The sequence below is a fragment of the Sciurus carolinensis genome, chromosome 2 (assembly GCF_902686445.1).
Source record: "Sciurus carolinensis chromosome 2, mSciCar1.2, whole genome shotgun sequence".
Lineage (NCBI taxonomy): Eukaryota > Metazoa > Chordata > Mammalia > Rodentia > Sciuridae > Sciurus > Sciurus carolinensis.
Genome location: NC_062214.1, coordinates 188,993,537 through 189,008,046, shown reverse-complemented (window position 1 = coordinate 189,008,046; position 14,510 = coordinate 188,993,537). Strand labels below are relative to the sequence as shown.

The 14,510-nt window shown below is 38.4% G+C and overlaps 1 protein-coding gene across 1 annotated transcript in view; it reads right to left on the bottom strand.

The window, feature by feature from the left end:
- Positions 1-14,189, bottom strand: part of Golga5 (golgin A5) — a 39,781-nt gene extending 25,592 nt beyond the window's left edge. Inside the window, exons 1-5 of the mRNA XM_047541256.1 lie at positions 13,945-14,189; positions 11,061-11,634; positions 3,861-4,088; positions 1,928-2,147; positions 1,353-1,476 (exon numbers count right to left, since the gene is read on the bottom strand). Coding sequence (XP_047397212.1) covers positions 1,353-1,476; positions 1,928-2,147; positions 3,861-4,088; positions 11,061-11,604 — 1,116 coding nt within the window. The 5' untranslated portion in view covers positions 11,605-11,634; positions 13,945-14,189. The remainder of the gene's footprint in view (positions 1-1,352; positions 1,477-1,927; positions 2,148-3,860; positions 4,089-11,060; positions 11,635-13,944) is intronic.
- Positions 14,190-14,510: the final 321 nt, after the last annotated feature.

Below are 14,510 nucleotides of genomic sequence, written 5' to 3'. Positions count from 1 at the left end.
AGTTCTGGTCTATTATAAATAATACTGCTATAAACATTCACATGCAAGTTTTCATGTAGGCATATATTTTCAATTCTCTTGGATATATATTAGAAGTAGAACTGCTAGGCCATGGGGTAACTGTGTCTTTCATTTCTGAGAAGACATCTGCTCTCAGAAATTTCTTAATATACTTAGATATCTACCTGTTCATCTGTAAATTTTATGAAATCTAAATACAGATCAAGTATAACTAAAAAAAATTAGTGAATGAATTGAAATGTGTGTAAGTATAAAATATAATGTTTTTAAGGAATCAGTATATAAAATAGAATATAAAATATCTCATTAATAATTTTTAATATTGACTACATGTTGAGATGATAATACAAGTTGACTAGCCTTTATCCAAAATGCCTGAGACCAGAAGTGTTTTAGATTTTGGTTATTTTTCAGATTTTTTGGAATATCTGCACCTACATAATGAGCTACTCTGAGGATGGGACCCAAGTCTAGACATGAAATTCATTTATGTTTCACCTTATACACATAGCTTGAAGGTAATTTTACATAATACTTTAAATAATTTTCTGCATAAAGCAGTTTTACAGTGTAAAATTTTCCATTGTGGTATCACGGTGCTCAGTTTCAGATTTTGGAGAATTTCAGATTTAAGGCTTTCACATTAGGGTTGCTCAAACCTTAGATATACTATGTTGAGTAAAATGTTAAAACAACAAAACATATTACTTGATATTTACTTTCAGGGCTGGTCTATTTTTACCTGCTAAAAAGAGGGCTCAGATCAGTGATTCAAAACCCCAGCTGCCTGCTAGATAGTAAGTAGTACTTGTGACTCTTGTAAAAACAAACTTCCTGGGCCCTGCCTCATACAGCTGAATCAGATTGTACAGAAGTGGAGACTGGGCATCAGGGAAGTATTATACAAGTGATTTAAAGTGCAGACAGGGCTGAGACCGAGCTAGAAATAAAAGTCCATTTAAGATGAAAACTACAAATAATATGATATATAATTTTTTCTTGAAATGAATGAATTAAACTGTTATCAGAAAAACTTAAACAAGAAGAATAAACAGGATGCCCCAAACCAGCATTTATTCACATAACAGTAATGGTTACTGCAATCTGAACTGAGTGAAATATGCCTATCACTAATGATTATTAACTATTTTAATTATATCTTGCATATAAAATAAATTTAACAAGGATCAAGCTAATTGTTTAATTATGTAGTTTTTGTCAGAGACTTTTTTGAAACGTACTACAGAATTTTATTGAGAAATAAATGGGTTATGAAACAGCAAGAAGTGATTTCTGTCCAAACATCAGAACCCTGTCATCTCCTTTCTTACCTGCATCTGTTTGTAGCTCTCTTGCTCTCTCTTCAGAGTGGCATCAGCTTCATGCAGTCTCTCCTGAAGAGTTTGCAGAGCTTGATTCTGTAGGCTACTGCCTTCATTGTGATCCTGCATTATTCTATAAGAAAACACATCACATGAACTAGCACATTTCCACAGTGTACAAATGAGAAGGCAGAATAATTTTTATAGCATCTGTGTGTTAAGCACAAAAAAGTTGGCTTGTCTAAAATATTCTTTGAAAAATCTTTTTCCTTTCTAATGGCATATAACTTATATTTTCAGGTTTCTAAATATAATTAGCACATACCATAAATCAAAGATTAATGACACTATGTCTTCAAATATTTTAAAATTCAAATTTGCTAACAATGCATTCCAAGATTCAAACAATAAATCCATTTTAATCATAAGTTTCCAACATTACCAAAAGAAATTTTTCCTTTTGCAAACTTCCAAAAAGCTTAATTTTCATAAGCTAGTATTCATAAGCTAGGTAATACTTACCATTACATGTCCTGGAAAGGTCACTCTAGCTTGTGTTTTTCATTATCGATAGAACTGCTTACCGTGACTTTTCACTCTGTAAGGCTTCCAATGCCTCTGTGCGAGTACTGAGCAGCTGGTCAGCCTCCTGGAGTCTCACTTTCAGTACGGCCAGCTGGGAGTCCTTAGCAGCCACTGCTTCAGTAAGGTCATCGACTTGGGCTCGGAGCTCTCGAGTTATTCGATCACTTTTTGAATGGTCAATATTCCATTTTTCAACTCTTGCTCTTGCTTTGTTTAATTCTAAAAAAAAAAAAAAAATTTCTCATATAAGCAAAACTACACACCTTTTTCATGATAAAGATCCCTGTCTCTTTGGTACTTATTGTCAAAATTAGGAGCTTACAAATAACTTCACTTTTTTTTTGCCTCAAATGGGACGACCATTTTTCAAGGTCAATATTCACACCTATATTACAGTGAGTAGGTTAGAAAGGGGCAAGAAATTAGTTGTTCCTCTACAATGTTGTTTTTCTGGAGATATAAAGTATTTGGCAGCCCATATTAGAAGTGTCAACAACAGCAAAATGATCAGTAAATCTGTGGAGTTCTGCTAGAGACAGGCAGAAGAATGGAAATTCAAACTGAAGGGACAGCCTAGGATCAACAACAACAAAAATAAAACCGTAAATACAGGGACTAGGGGACAGGTGCAGCTCAGTGACAGTGAACCTGCCTAGCAGGCTGAAGGCCCTGGGTTCAATCCCCAGGAACCACTCCCTCACAAAAGTAAATAAAAACTTCAAAATAGACACAGGAAAGAATCTGTTTCTTTCAATTCTTATTACAAAGAGATGCTTTTTTAACCTAGGATGTTGGTGCAAAAAACAGCAATGTAGAGCTGGGCATGGTGGCACATGTCTCTAATTTCAGCAGTTTATGAGGCTGAGGCAGGACTGTCAATACAAGTTTGGGTAATTTCAGCAACTTAGTGAGATCTTGCCTCAAATTTTTGAAAAAGGTAGGAGGGGTTGAAGATGCCCTGGTTTCAATCCCCAGTACTGATGAGGAAAAAAAAAAAGGCATTATATGGGCTGAGGTTGTGGCTCAGTGGCAGAGCACTTGCCTGGTATGTGTGAGGCACTGGGTTTGATTCTCAGCACTGCATATAAATAAAATAAAGGTTCATCAACAACTAAAAAAAAAAATTTTAAAAGGGCATTATAGTATTTCATTTCAGAATATAAGAGCATTTCTATATCTGGATATATCATCTGCTAACTGTAATTTGTCACCAAGAAAAGTGGTTTTTTTTTTTCTCTTAAATTGAAGCAAACTTTACAGGGTTTCAGAAGAAGCTCTGTATCTACATGAATCTGGGTAAAGTGAAGCTTTTTTCTAAAGTCAGTCTACTAGTCTTAAACAATCTTCCTATTCTGCTCTCCTGGGTCTCCTTCCATGCCTGGGCAAAACTTCTCCCAGTCCTCTAAGTCTTCTCACCGGGGACCATGGTGGCCATTTCTTCTCTCTTTTGCTTCCTCCTCAATCACACTTAAAATAACACTCACAACTTCCCCTGTCACTACCTCAGTCTGGAGATTATTTCCTTTTAAATTAGTCATTTTTGAGAAATTTAAGGGTTTTCTATTTCAGGGCAACCTCTCCACAAAATTTCTAAGGACACTGTTCAAAACTAGATTCCATGCACATTGATGCCTCCGGAAGTGACAATACTGTGACCCTGTCTACCAGTGTCCACTTTACGTACGAATAGTTCCCCTTAAGAAAATGAACTAGGCAATTATTGATGTTTGATCAGACTTAGGGGTTCCTAAATAAATGCCAAAATAGCAATATTCTGTTTTGGGCTAGTACCATTTCCAAACTTAGGCCCTCTATTTTAAGGCAGATACCATTTTACAAGTCTCATCTAAACTGCTTGTGATTAGACATAAAATTTTTAGTTTTACTTTTGGAAGTTACATTCCTAGTCCTGGAAAATTTAAATAAAGTTACCTTCTTGAGTTTCTTTGGATCTTTGAAGTAATGAGGCCATTTCCTGATTTAAAGACTGAACTTCATTCCTCAGCAGTTGATTTTCCAGTCGAAGATTAGACAGTTCATGGGATTTGCCATTATCGCTGGGTGCTGGGTTGTGATCAGCACAAACAGCACTTGATGATGCATTTTCCTTTGAAGAATCCTCTTGGCCTTCAGCACCAGAATCTGAATTATTAGCAGCTTCTGTATAAAAAGAACGCATTTGTTAGACTGGCATGGACACCATGCATACGTTAGTAACTTACTGTGGTAAAATGCCTTTTGGCTCAAGTTGACTGCTATAGCTAAAACAACATCAAAACACCACGAATTCTCAATAGACTGCCCTTCCCTCTGATGGAAATTCATTCCCACAAATAAAGCCTACAGACTTCCTCTGAGGACACTTAAAGTCTGGGCACACTGAATAAATGGGGATACAGAAGGTAAGAATACAGTTCTGGGAAGAAGAAATGCTGAGATAATTTGAGTGGCTGTGTTTTAGTTTCTGGGGGAAAAAAAAAAGTCTTGACACTAAAATATTGGGAAGGTACACCAGAACAGCTGTGGGTTTCAAGAGGAGGAGAGTAATAACTGGTCACAAAATCTGTTTATCAGATTGGAATCTAAAATGCCTTACCAGATACATGGCCTCATGAATTCAGATTCATCTTGTTTTAAATTGTTACTAAGTTAACAAATTCAGCAAGTACACTTTATTTAAAAATTATATGGTAAAAATGAACTATGTCTAAGTGATACGGGCAAAGGAATTCTTACAGGGTTAGATAAGCAAATGGTCAGTAATCAGTCAAAAAGAGCTCAACATCTTCAGTGATCAAAGAAATGTAAATTAAAATCACAATGAGAACCCATATATACCAGCTAGAGTGATTAATGCTGGTGAGGACATGAAGCAATGGGCACTTGCATACACGGCTGGTGGGAGTACAAAATGGCACAACCACTGTGGAAAAACATCTCTCAATTTCTCCTGAAATTAAAGCTGCACCTACTGTTCAACCCAGCAATTTCACTCCTAGGTGTTTATACAAGAGTAATGAAAACATTTGTCCAAAACAGGCAAGTACAAAAATGTCCATAGCTTCTTCATACTAACTAAAAACTATAAAAAATCCTAATGTCCATAGAGAGACCAAATAAACTATGGTGTATCCAAATAAAATACCACACAAAAAGAGAATGTAAAGGATCAACAACATGGATGAACGGCATGAATATAGTTGAGCAAAAGAGGTCAGAGTGGAAAGTGTACATATGGTATAATTCCACTTACATAAAGTCGTAGAATAAGCAAAAACTAAGGTAAAAAAAAAAATCCTAAGAGTGGGCACTCTCAGGGATGGAAACTGATTAACTGAAAAGGTGCATAAGAAACTTTACGGTGCAAATCAAATCTTTATCATGATAAAAGTGTGGGTTACATTAGTGCAGCATTTGCCTGTACAGCTAGGATTTTTTTATATTTCAACAGACATAAATTTTCCTGAAAGAAAAAATATCCCCAAAATTAATTATCAAGTATGGTAGGGAATGGATAGAGATGATGCTTTGAATATGGGCATGCTAGAGGATGCAGTTATAGCTCAGTGGTAGAGTACTTGGCTAGCATGTGTGAGGCACTGGGTTTGATCCTCAGCATCACATAAAAATAAAGATATACTGTCTATCTACAACTACAAAAAAAACTAAAATAAATAAATATGGGAGTGTTTATCAGTACTGAGGGTGGATGGCAGGTGTAGAGAGTTCATAATACTATTCTGCTTACTTGATATAGGTTTTAAAATATTCCAAATAAAATTGTTCTTAAAAATTGATGTAGCCAGGCACAGAGGTCCACAACTGTAATTCCAGCAGCTTTGAGGCTGAGGCAAGAAGATCATGAGTTCAAAGTCAGCCTCAGCAATTTAGGGAGGCCCTAAGCAACTCAGTGAGACCCTGTCTCTAAATAATATATAAAAAAGGGTTGGGGTTATGGCTCTGTGGTTAAGCACCCCTGGGTTCAATTCTTAGTTTTAAAAAAACCAAATTGACTGCAAAAAGTCACTGATCAAGTTAGCAAAGAGTGGTTAAAGAAGATCTGAAAGCATAACTTACAAATTTAATATGAGATCTATATTTCTATAACTATATATTGCATAGGATCTAAGTACAAAGCATATTTCCTTTTCAAAGATACACAGAATACATAAAAAAATCACTCACCAGCACATAAAACAAATATCAAATTTCAAAGAATTGGTATCATACAAACCATGCAACCTGACCTCAAGGCAATTAAGCTAGAAAGCAACATTTAAAACTAGGAAAAAATCTCATGATTGGAATTAAGGGGAAGTTTTTAAAAAAAAAAAAAATAGACAAACATAATTTTAAAAATACATTTGACAAAAATATTAAAATAAATAAATAAATTTAAATAAAAAGTGGCATTGGGGTACCCTATAGGTTAAAAAAAAATTTTCACCATAACCACAAGTAGTTCTCTGGTAGATATAAACAATATTAAGCAGATAAGTTTTGAAATGTACATGACGTTGAAACTCATTAAATTGTATGCTTTAAATATATGCATTTTACAGTATGATGATTACTCTTCAATAAAGGTGCTCAGGCATTTAGTACAGTCCAAGGCCCAGGCTAAGGTATGTCAGATACTGATATTCTTCAGGTAGTAGGTGTGGTCACATTTTGGTTTCTTCAAAATAATCATGAACAGATTAATGACTGTGTTCAAGTTTCAGCTGTGACAACTTATTTTTTTGAAATTAATCTTCCCAAAATGTACATGAAATAGAAAAATTCTTAAGAAATGAAAAATCAATTAAATTAATAGTTTAAAATTTTCACTAAGAATATCCCAAGACCTGATGGTCTTACCAGTGAGTTCTAGCAAATATTCAGGGATTAAGTAATCTCAGTCTTACACCAATTAATTAAGATGAGAAAAATGGGGAATAATTTCCAATTCATTTTATAAGGCAAACATAACTATAATATTAAAACCGCACTATTACAGGTCAATTTCACTTATAAAATAAATGTAAAAATCCTAAACAGAATATTAGCCACCTGAAAGTTAAGTTTGTTTTTATGTTTTAAAAAAACCAATTGAATTGAATTGTATACTATAGAATATTATGGAAGAAAAATCATGCTATCATTTCAATAGGTAGATGAAAAAACTGCTAAAATCCAACATGATACAAACCCAAAGTAGTTAGATATAGGAATCTTCATAACCTGATTAAAAAGTATCTGTGAAACATCTAACATGAAATCAAGGAACCCTTTAAGATAAGGGAAAAGATACAAAATTGGTGGTCAGGTCCTAGACAACGAAGTAAGGCAAGAAGGTTTTACCAAAAGATAAAAAAGCTAAGAAGAACCAAACTGCCATTATCCATATATGATATGACTGTTGTTGAAAACCTAAATGTACAGAAAAATATGTATATTTAGGTTTCAAAATGTATGTACATATTTTTCTGTACATTCATTTATGTACAAGTTGCTTAAAATGTATATACAAATGCCAACATACCAGCAATGACAATAAGAAGTTTTAAGAAATATCATTTATAATATCTTCAAAATATGAATAAGTTTAACATAAATTATGCAAAATCTTTGTGGAGAAAATAAATTAATGAAAGACATTAAAAATAAGTTGAAATTATACCACATTAATGGATTAGAAAACTCAATATAGTAAGAATGCTGATTCTTACCAAACTGTCTACATAGAAGTAAAAAGAAAAAAGACCAACAGAATTTTTATGAAACTTGACAAGCAAATCTAAAATATACATGAAAGTGCAAAAGTTAAAGAATGGCCAAAACAGTTTTGAATAATGACAAGGTAGAAGTGGCCCTATCAGATACTGAAATACAGTTAAAAACTACATTAAGACAATATGGCACTGGGATAGAATTAATTAAGTGTCCAGAAACACAAAGGAATGGATGGATAGTTTTGATGTATGACATAGGTGGTACTGAAAACTGGTAGGGAAAGGCTAGTTGCTTCGATAAATATTGCTGGGATAGCTGATTTTCATATGGAAAAAATCTGAATTTGGATGCCTATCTCACAATGTACACAAAAATCAATCTTCGGCAAACACCTAAATATGAAAGGCAAAACCATAAAAACTTTAGAAGATAATATAGGTAAATAGGGAAATAGTTAAACCATTAAGAAATCTGAAAAATTCATCCACATTAAGAACTTCTTTTTGAGACACCAGAGTCTGGGATAGGGGGCCAAGGTAAAACAGAGTGAGAAAGAATTAGCATTTAAAATATATAAAGGGGCTGGGGCTACAGGTCCATGGCAGAGCACTTGTCTGCATGTGTGAGGGACTGGGTTTGATTCTTAGCACCACATAAAAATAAACAATTAAAATAAAGGCAATATGTCCATCTACAACTACAAAAAAATAAATAAAAAAAAAGGGACTGGGGATGTGGTTCAGTGGTAAAGCACTTAAATAGCATATGTGAGGCCCTGGGTTCAATCCCCAACACTGTAAAAAATAAAAATAAAAACAAATAAATAAATAAATAAATAAAATCTATAAAGAAGGCTGGGGATATAGCTCAGTGGTAGAGCAACTGCCTAGCAGGTGTGAGGCCCTGGGTTCAATCCCCAGTACCACAAAAAATTGAAGGACACTTCCCAGAAAAAGCAGTCAAATATTTGAAAAAATGCTCAATCATGCTAGCAGTGAAGGAAATAAATAACAATGACAGACAAGATTAGTAAAACATAAAAAGTCAATGAAAATATCAAATGTTGGTAAGAATGTGGAGCAGAAGAAATTCCTAACCACCACCAGCCAGGGTGTAAGTGGGTATGACCTTTTCAGAAAACCACTTGGACTTTACTCCATGCCCTATGACTCAACATCTCCAGTTCTGGGCATCCTAAAGCATTGAGTCTCAATCTCGTGTGATTGTGCCCCACAGGGACATCTGGCAATATGAGGATACATTTCTGGTTGGCATTTAATGGGTTAAGAGGCCAGGGATGCAGGAATACCCTATGAAGGACAGGACAGCAACCCACAGCTATAAATTATTTGACCCAAAATGTGAATAGTACTGAGGTTGAGACTCTACCCTAGAGAAACAAACTTATAACTGATGTACTATTATAATTGGTTCTATTTCATTTCCCTGCCAACCAGGTTCCCTTTGGTCTGTTCTTTACAATTAAATTGAAGTTGTTTTCCTTAAAAGTATTAGAATTACTCATGTCAACTCTTGGCCTAAAGACCTCTGTAAGCATTACACTGCCTATGGCAGTCACTTCCAGCTTTTAATGGCCTACCAATCACATAGGAGACAGAATTCAGATGGCCTGGCACCATCCTCGGGAAATCTGATTCACTGAGGCTAGGGGGGGAACCAAAATCCATTTTTTCTTAGTCAACACAAGTGATTCTACCACAGGTCACTCAGGGGTCAATTCTTATCAGTGATGTACAGGAACCTATAAACAGGTCAAAAGTGTTTTACAAGGGCCTTCACGAACCACTCCCCTTTCCAGGCTTCACTTTCTTCATGGCCGTGCATCTCATACTCAGTGTTACCAGAACTTTTTTGTACCTTTTTTTTTTTTAACTCTACTAACCTTTTATGGACCTGTTATCTGCATGGAATGGAATGTTATCTCCAATTTCTTTTCCTTTTTTTTTTCTTCTAACAATCTCCTACTCATTCTTTAAGACCCAATTCAAAATATAGACTATGAATCCTTTCTTTATAACCCATTAAGTCCCAAGTTTTCAATTCTGCAAATACTTCAACACAATTGATGCATTAAAATAAGCTAGAAACAGTCAAACACAGTGGTGGATGCCTGTAATCCCAGCAACTGGGGAAGCTGAGGCAGGAGAATCAGAAGTTTGAGGCCAGCCTGGGAAACTTATGGAGACCCAGTCTAAAAACATAAAAGGGGCTGGGGGTGAGCACCCCTGGATTTAACCCCCAGTACAAAAAAAAAGTTGAAAATAATAATCTAAAACTTGTGTTATTATAATTATGTTCATATTATAATTATATAATTGTATCATATATTATATACCACAATTAAGTTTTTATAGGTGTTCCACATCTGGGACAATAGGATAAAATGGGTTAATATCTTAGGTGGCTTCCACAACACTCTGACAAATACTTTAATTACTTCATTTATTACACTATAATTATCTGCTTACATGTCTACCTTACCTACTAGACACTTCTTTATCCTTGTACTCAGTAGGTTCTTGATAAATCACGTATAATTAATCAAAAGATAGTTGAGAAGAAATTTAGGAATGTGTAAACATAATCAACTGCTACTGCATGCTTCTGTTTTCAAAGCTCCAAACCCATGATTTTATACAACTTTTTAACCTGAAGATACAGATTTTATTCACTAACAGCCAAAACAGTGAGACGCTTTAACATTTAAGAACATTTCCATTAATCTTGAATTCTATAAAGAACTTCTGCAAAAACCTATCATGTTTACTGCAATTTTATACTGCATAGTAATACTTCAATTAGCCACATTACCCTGTTAACCTTATTTTACAGATGAGATGTATCTGTAAAGGTAATTTTACAACTCATAAAACCACTGCAAACCAAAATTCTAACCTCTTACTTCACTAGTGGATCAATGCCTTTAATTCTTCAACTTGAATTGAAGTTCAGTCTCTCAGCTTTACTTCTGAAGAATGTGGAGAAAAAATTTACACCCCGTCCCCAACTAGAATATATGTGAAGTACAGTCTCCTGTCATTTTTTATGATCCCCATAACAAAAATAGGTTGAGATACTCTCAATCTAAACTACACTTTATTTCAGATTTCAAAATTTTCTTTTCTCTTAAAATGGGAATTAAATATGACATAATTTCCTAGACGCTGGTTTGGTAGTTACCCAACAGACAATATTCCGAGGTCCCTCTTATAATGGAATACTGACTGACAGCATTAAATGTTGCCTCCCTTGTTTACACCACACCTTGGCAGAGAGCCTGCTCTTAGACAGTGGGACAGACTGAAGAATAGATGAGAAATACTATGACAACATCTTAAGCTTTGATGACATATTCAATTTGCTTAATTCTGAAAGAATGGAGGACTGATGAACTACCATGGCTTTGGCTCCCAGGATTTTCTTCAGAGGTTTTGATGGTGGTTACACCTGTGTTCACAGAACTGACACTTGATGTCCGAGACCTTGAGAAGACAGGTGCCTTGCCCTTTTCTTTCTTGATTTCCACTCTTCCGGTAGGTTCCTTCTGTGAACTATTTAGAAAATCAAATAAGAGCTCATCATCAGGTTCTGACTTCTTCCTTCGAACAAACTGGGATGAAGGCCTAGGAAGAGAAGCATTTTCAACAGGATGGGAGGCCTCCCCGGGTGTCCTGGATCCTACTTTCACATTTGCAGTGCCAGCTAAAATGGTGGCTTTTTGATTTCGAATGTTATCAGCTGCTGTGGAAATATAAGTAGCTTTTGGTTCGGTCTGATAAGTCAAATCTGTGTTTTGCTGATGAAGTTCAGGATAGTCACTATTTTTGCTGTATATGATGCTGCTGGTGTTTTCCTTCCTATTGAGAGCTGTTGCAGCTCCTTGATCAACTCGGTTTAAAAGATCTTCAGCCTTCCCAGCAAGATCAACAAACCAAGACATGATGGTAGTAGAATAATCCTACTGGCAAACCTGAAAAAAGGATATGAAATATCAGTAAGACATAATAGCAGAATGTTATTGGTTCTGGAGTCAGACAGTCCTGGGTTGAAATCCTAACGCTATTTCTTACTAGCTAGGTACCCTTGAGCAAACCTAACTAAAGCTGAGAAACATTATCTAGAAAATGGTGAAAATAAATGTACTTACCATACAGAATATAGAGGAAATCTGGACACAAATAGACATAGAAAAGACCATGTGAAGACAGGAAGAAAGGAGTCATCAGCAAGCCAGAGAGAAGTCCCAAAAGAAACCAACTCTGCCAATACCTTAATGTTGGATTTCAGAATTGTGAGAAAATAAATTTCTATTGTCCAAGTCACCCATTCTTTGATACTTCCTTACAGCAGTCCTAGCAAATTAGTTTGGCACCTGAATAGCGAGTGGTAAGTCTGGCCAAATACCAGCCCAACCAAATAAAAACAATATCTGAAATTTGTTTCAAAGTGCTAAAACTTAGGTGCAGTGGCACACACCTATAATCCCAGTGACTCAAGAGACTAGGGCAGGAATTTAGCAAATTTGAGGCCAGACTCAGATCCTCAGGAATTTAGTGAGATACTGTCTCACCAAAACAAAACAAAACAAAACAAAACAAAACAAATACAGCTAGGGATGGAGCTCAGTGGTAAAATACCCCTGGGTTAAATTCCCAAAATAGTGGGGTGGGGTGGGGGTGTCTAAAACTTGAAAAAAACTACTTCTATTAATACAAGTTATCAATGTTAAACTGAAGCACTATTGTGGATAATTTAGGAGTGAACATACATAATATGTCTAAACTACATTTTCAATAATTCAAATACTGAGTACCTAACATGTGCACATTAAGTTCAGAGTAAGAAATATGATTACATATTATATCCATTCCACACATATATTTAAGTACTTAGAGTATGCCACAGTAGATCAAGGTGTTGATGAAGTCATTAACCCTCATTGGCATAGAAGAAAGAGGACTGTAAAAAAGTCTACAACCAGTTCTTGAATGTTAGCATCATCCCTTTTGCCTGGACTCTTTCATGGTTAACTCTTTCTTGTTCTTTGTTCACTTGAATGTTCTCTGCTTCAGAGTTCTCCTTCCTCCATCTAAACTAGGTCCTATCATTCTCTGTTCACACCCTTTCTTTGCCTCACACCCTTCATGCTTTATAATTCTGGGATGCTTTTTTAACATGTCTCTCCTGGTTAAGGAAGAGGGGAGGGGCTGGATAAACACCATGTCTGTTCTGCTCAGCAGTGACTTACCAGCCAGCGTCTAGCCACACAGGTACTGAATGAATTTTTATGTGTTAGATGCTGTGCAAACGTTATCACATTTAATCTTCACAACCACAGTATGTGACAACCACATGATACACCCACTTTACAAATGTAGAAAAGGTTAAGAGTTTTGATGGCACCTAAGACACGGAAATCTAAGTCAACCTGGAGCCATGCCCACCTTTTAACCCCTTCCTGCCCATATCCAGCCTCTCTCAATCTAAATAACCTCAGGAAGACACTCACCACTTAAAGCTTTTCCTTATAAAATGTGACTATTAGGGACTCTGTCAGAGTTTATGTAAAATCAAGGGAAAAGGGAGGCGAAATACTTTCTGACACATAAAACTCCAAACGAAGTGAAGTATCGACCTCGGGTGAACACCGGTGGTGACTGGGGCATTGACCTCTGCAGTGTGACAGCCGAAGCACTCTCACTCATTCCTTATGTCCTGCCTCCCATTTTCGTTAGCAGGGCTTCAAAATACCAGCATGAGCCTCAACGCTGACCACCTAGTGGAACGAACGTAAGATGGCCCTGGGCACTGGCCCCAGTGACACACACTGCCAGCGGCCTGCGCGGCCCGAGGCCCTCAGGAACCCTCGGGCGCTGCCCGGGACGCCGAGGGCCACGCTGAGGAGGGCCTGCACCTGGACCGCAGGGCCCGCCTCGAAGGCCGGGTGTCATCGAGGAGTGGTGGCTGCGGCCCGGCCGGCCAGGCCCGGGGAGCCCGTCGGTTCGCGGACCCCGGGCTGGTCGGACTGACCTCGGCGCTCGCCACCTCGCCCCCACGTCTGGAGCGGGCGGCGCGGCCAGCCCAGCCGGGTGCGCGGCAAGCCACGTCGGCTGCAGCTCAGGGGACTCGGCCGCCTCGACCCAGTCCCGACCCCGGCAAAGACCAGCGCGGTCCGCGGGAGCCCGAGGGATGGGTCTCGGCTGAGGACCGCGCCGCGCGCCTGGGGCCGTCAATGCCCAAGCGGACCCGTCCGGTCCACTGGCCTCCGCCGCCGCCTCACCTGAGGACTCCGGGGCGGCAGCACCGCGGCCTCGTCGCCCTCCCCGGCCGGGCCCCTCAGAAGCCGGCCCGGAGAGGGCCCAGGCTCAGCAAACCTCCTCCGGGACCCGCCGTGGCCGGTTGCCTCTTCCGGGAGACGTGGAAGGGCGGCGAGGACCCCAAACAGAGTGGCCTTCGAGCTGCCTGAGCGGCGGGGAACCGAGAGCCGCTAGCACCTGCGGGCGACTCAGGCGGCAGCGCCGGCGGCTGCGGGGGCCTCGCGCCTGGTCACGCCCCTCTTACGCCTGCCGGGAGATCGAGGGGGAGATGGGCCTGCGTGCGTGTGACGTAGCTCGCTTCCAGCCGACGGGGCGCGCACGCGGCCGGCACAACATTGGAGGCCACGCCCACAGGGGGCGTGACCTAAGAGCGGGCTAGTTGGGCGACAGAGGTAGTAAGGAGTGAGTGTAGTGGAGCCTCCCGGCTTCACCTTCCCAGGTTCTTCCTTCGGGTCTCTAGTTTTACGCATGTTGAGGCTCACAGCAGAGCGTGGGAACGCGGACAGCATGATCCCTGATTTCATAGCGC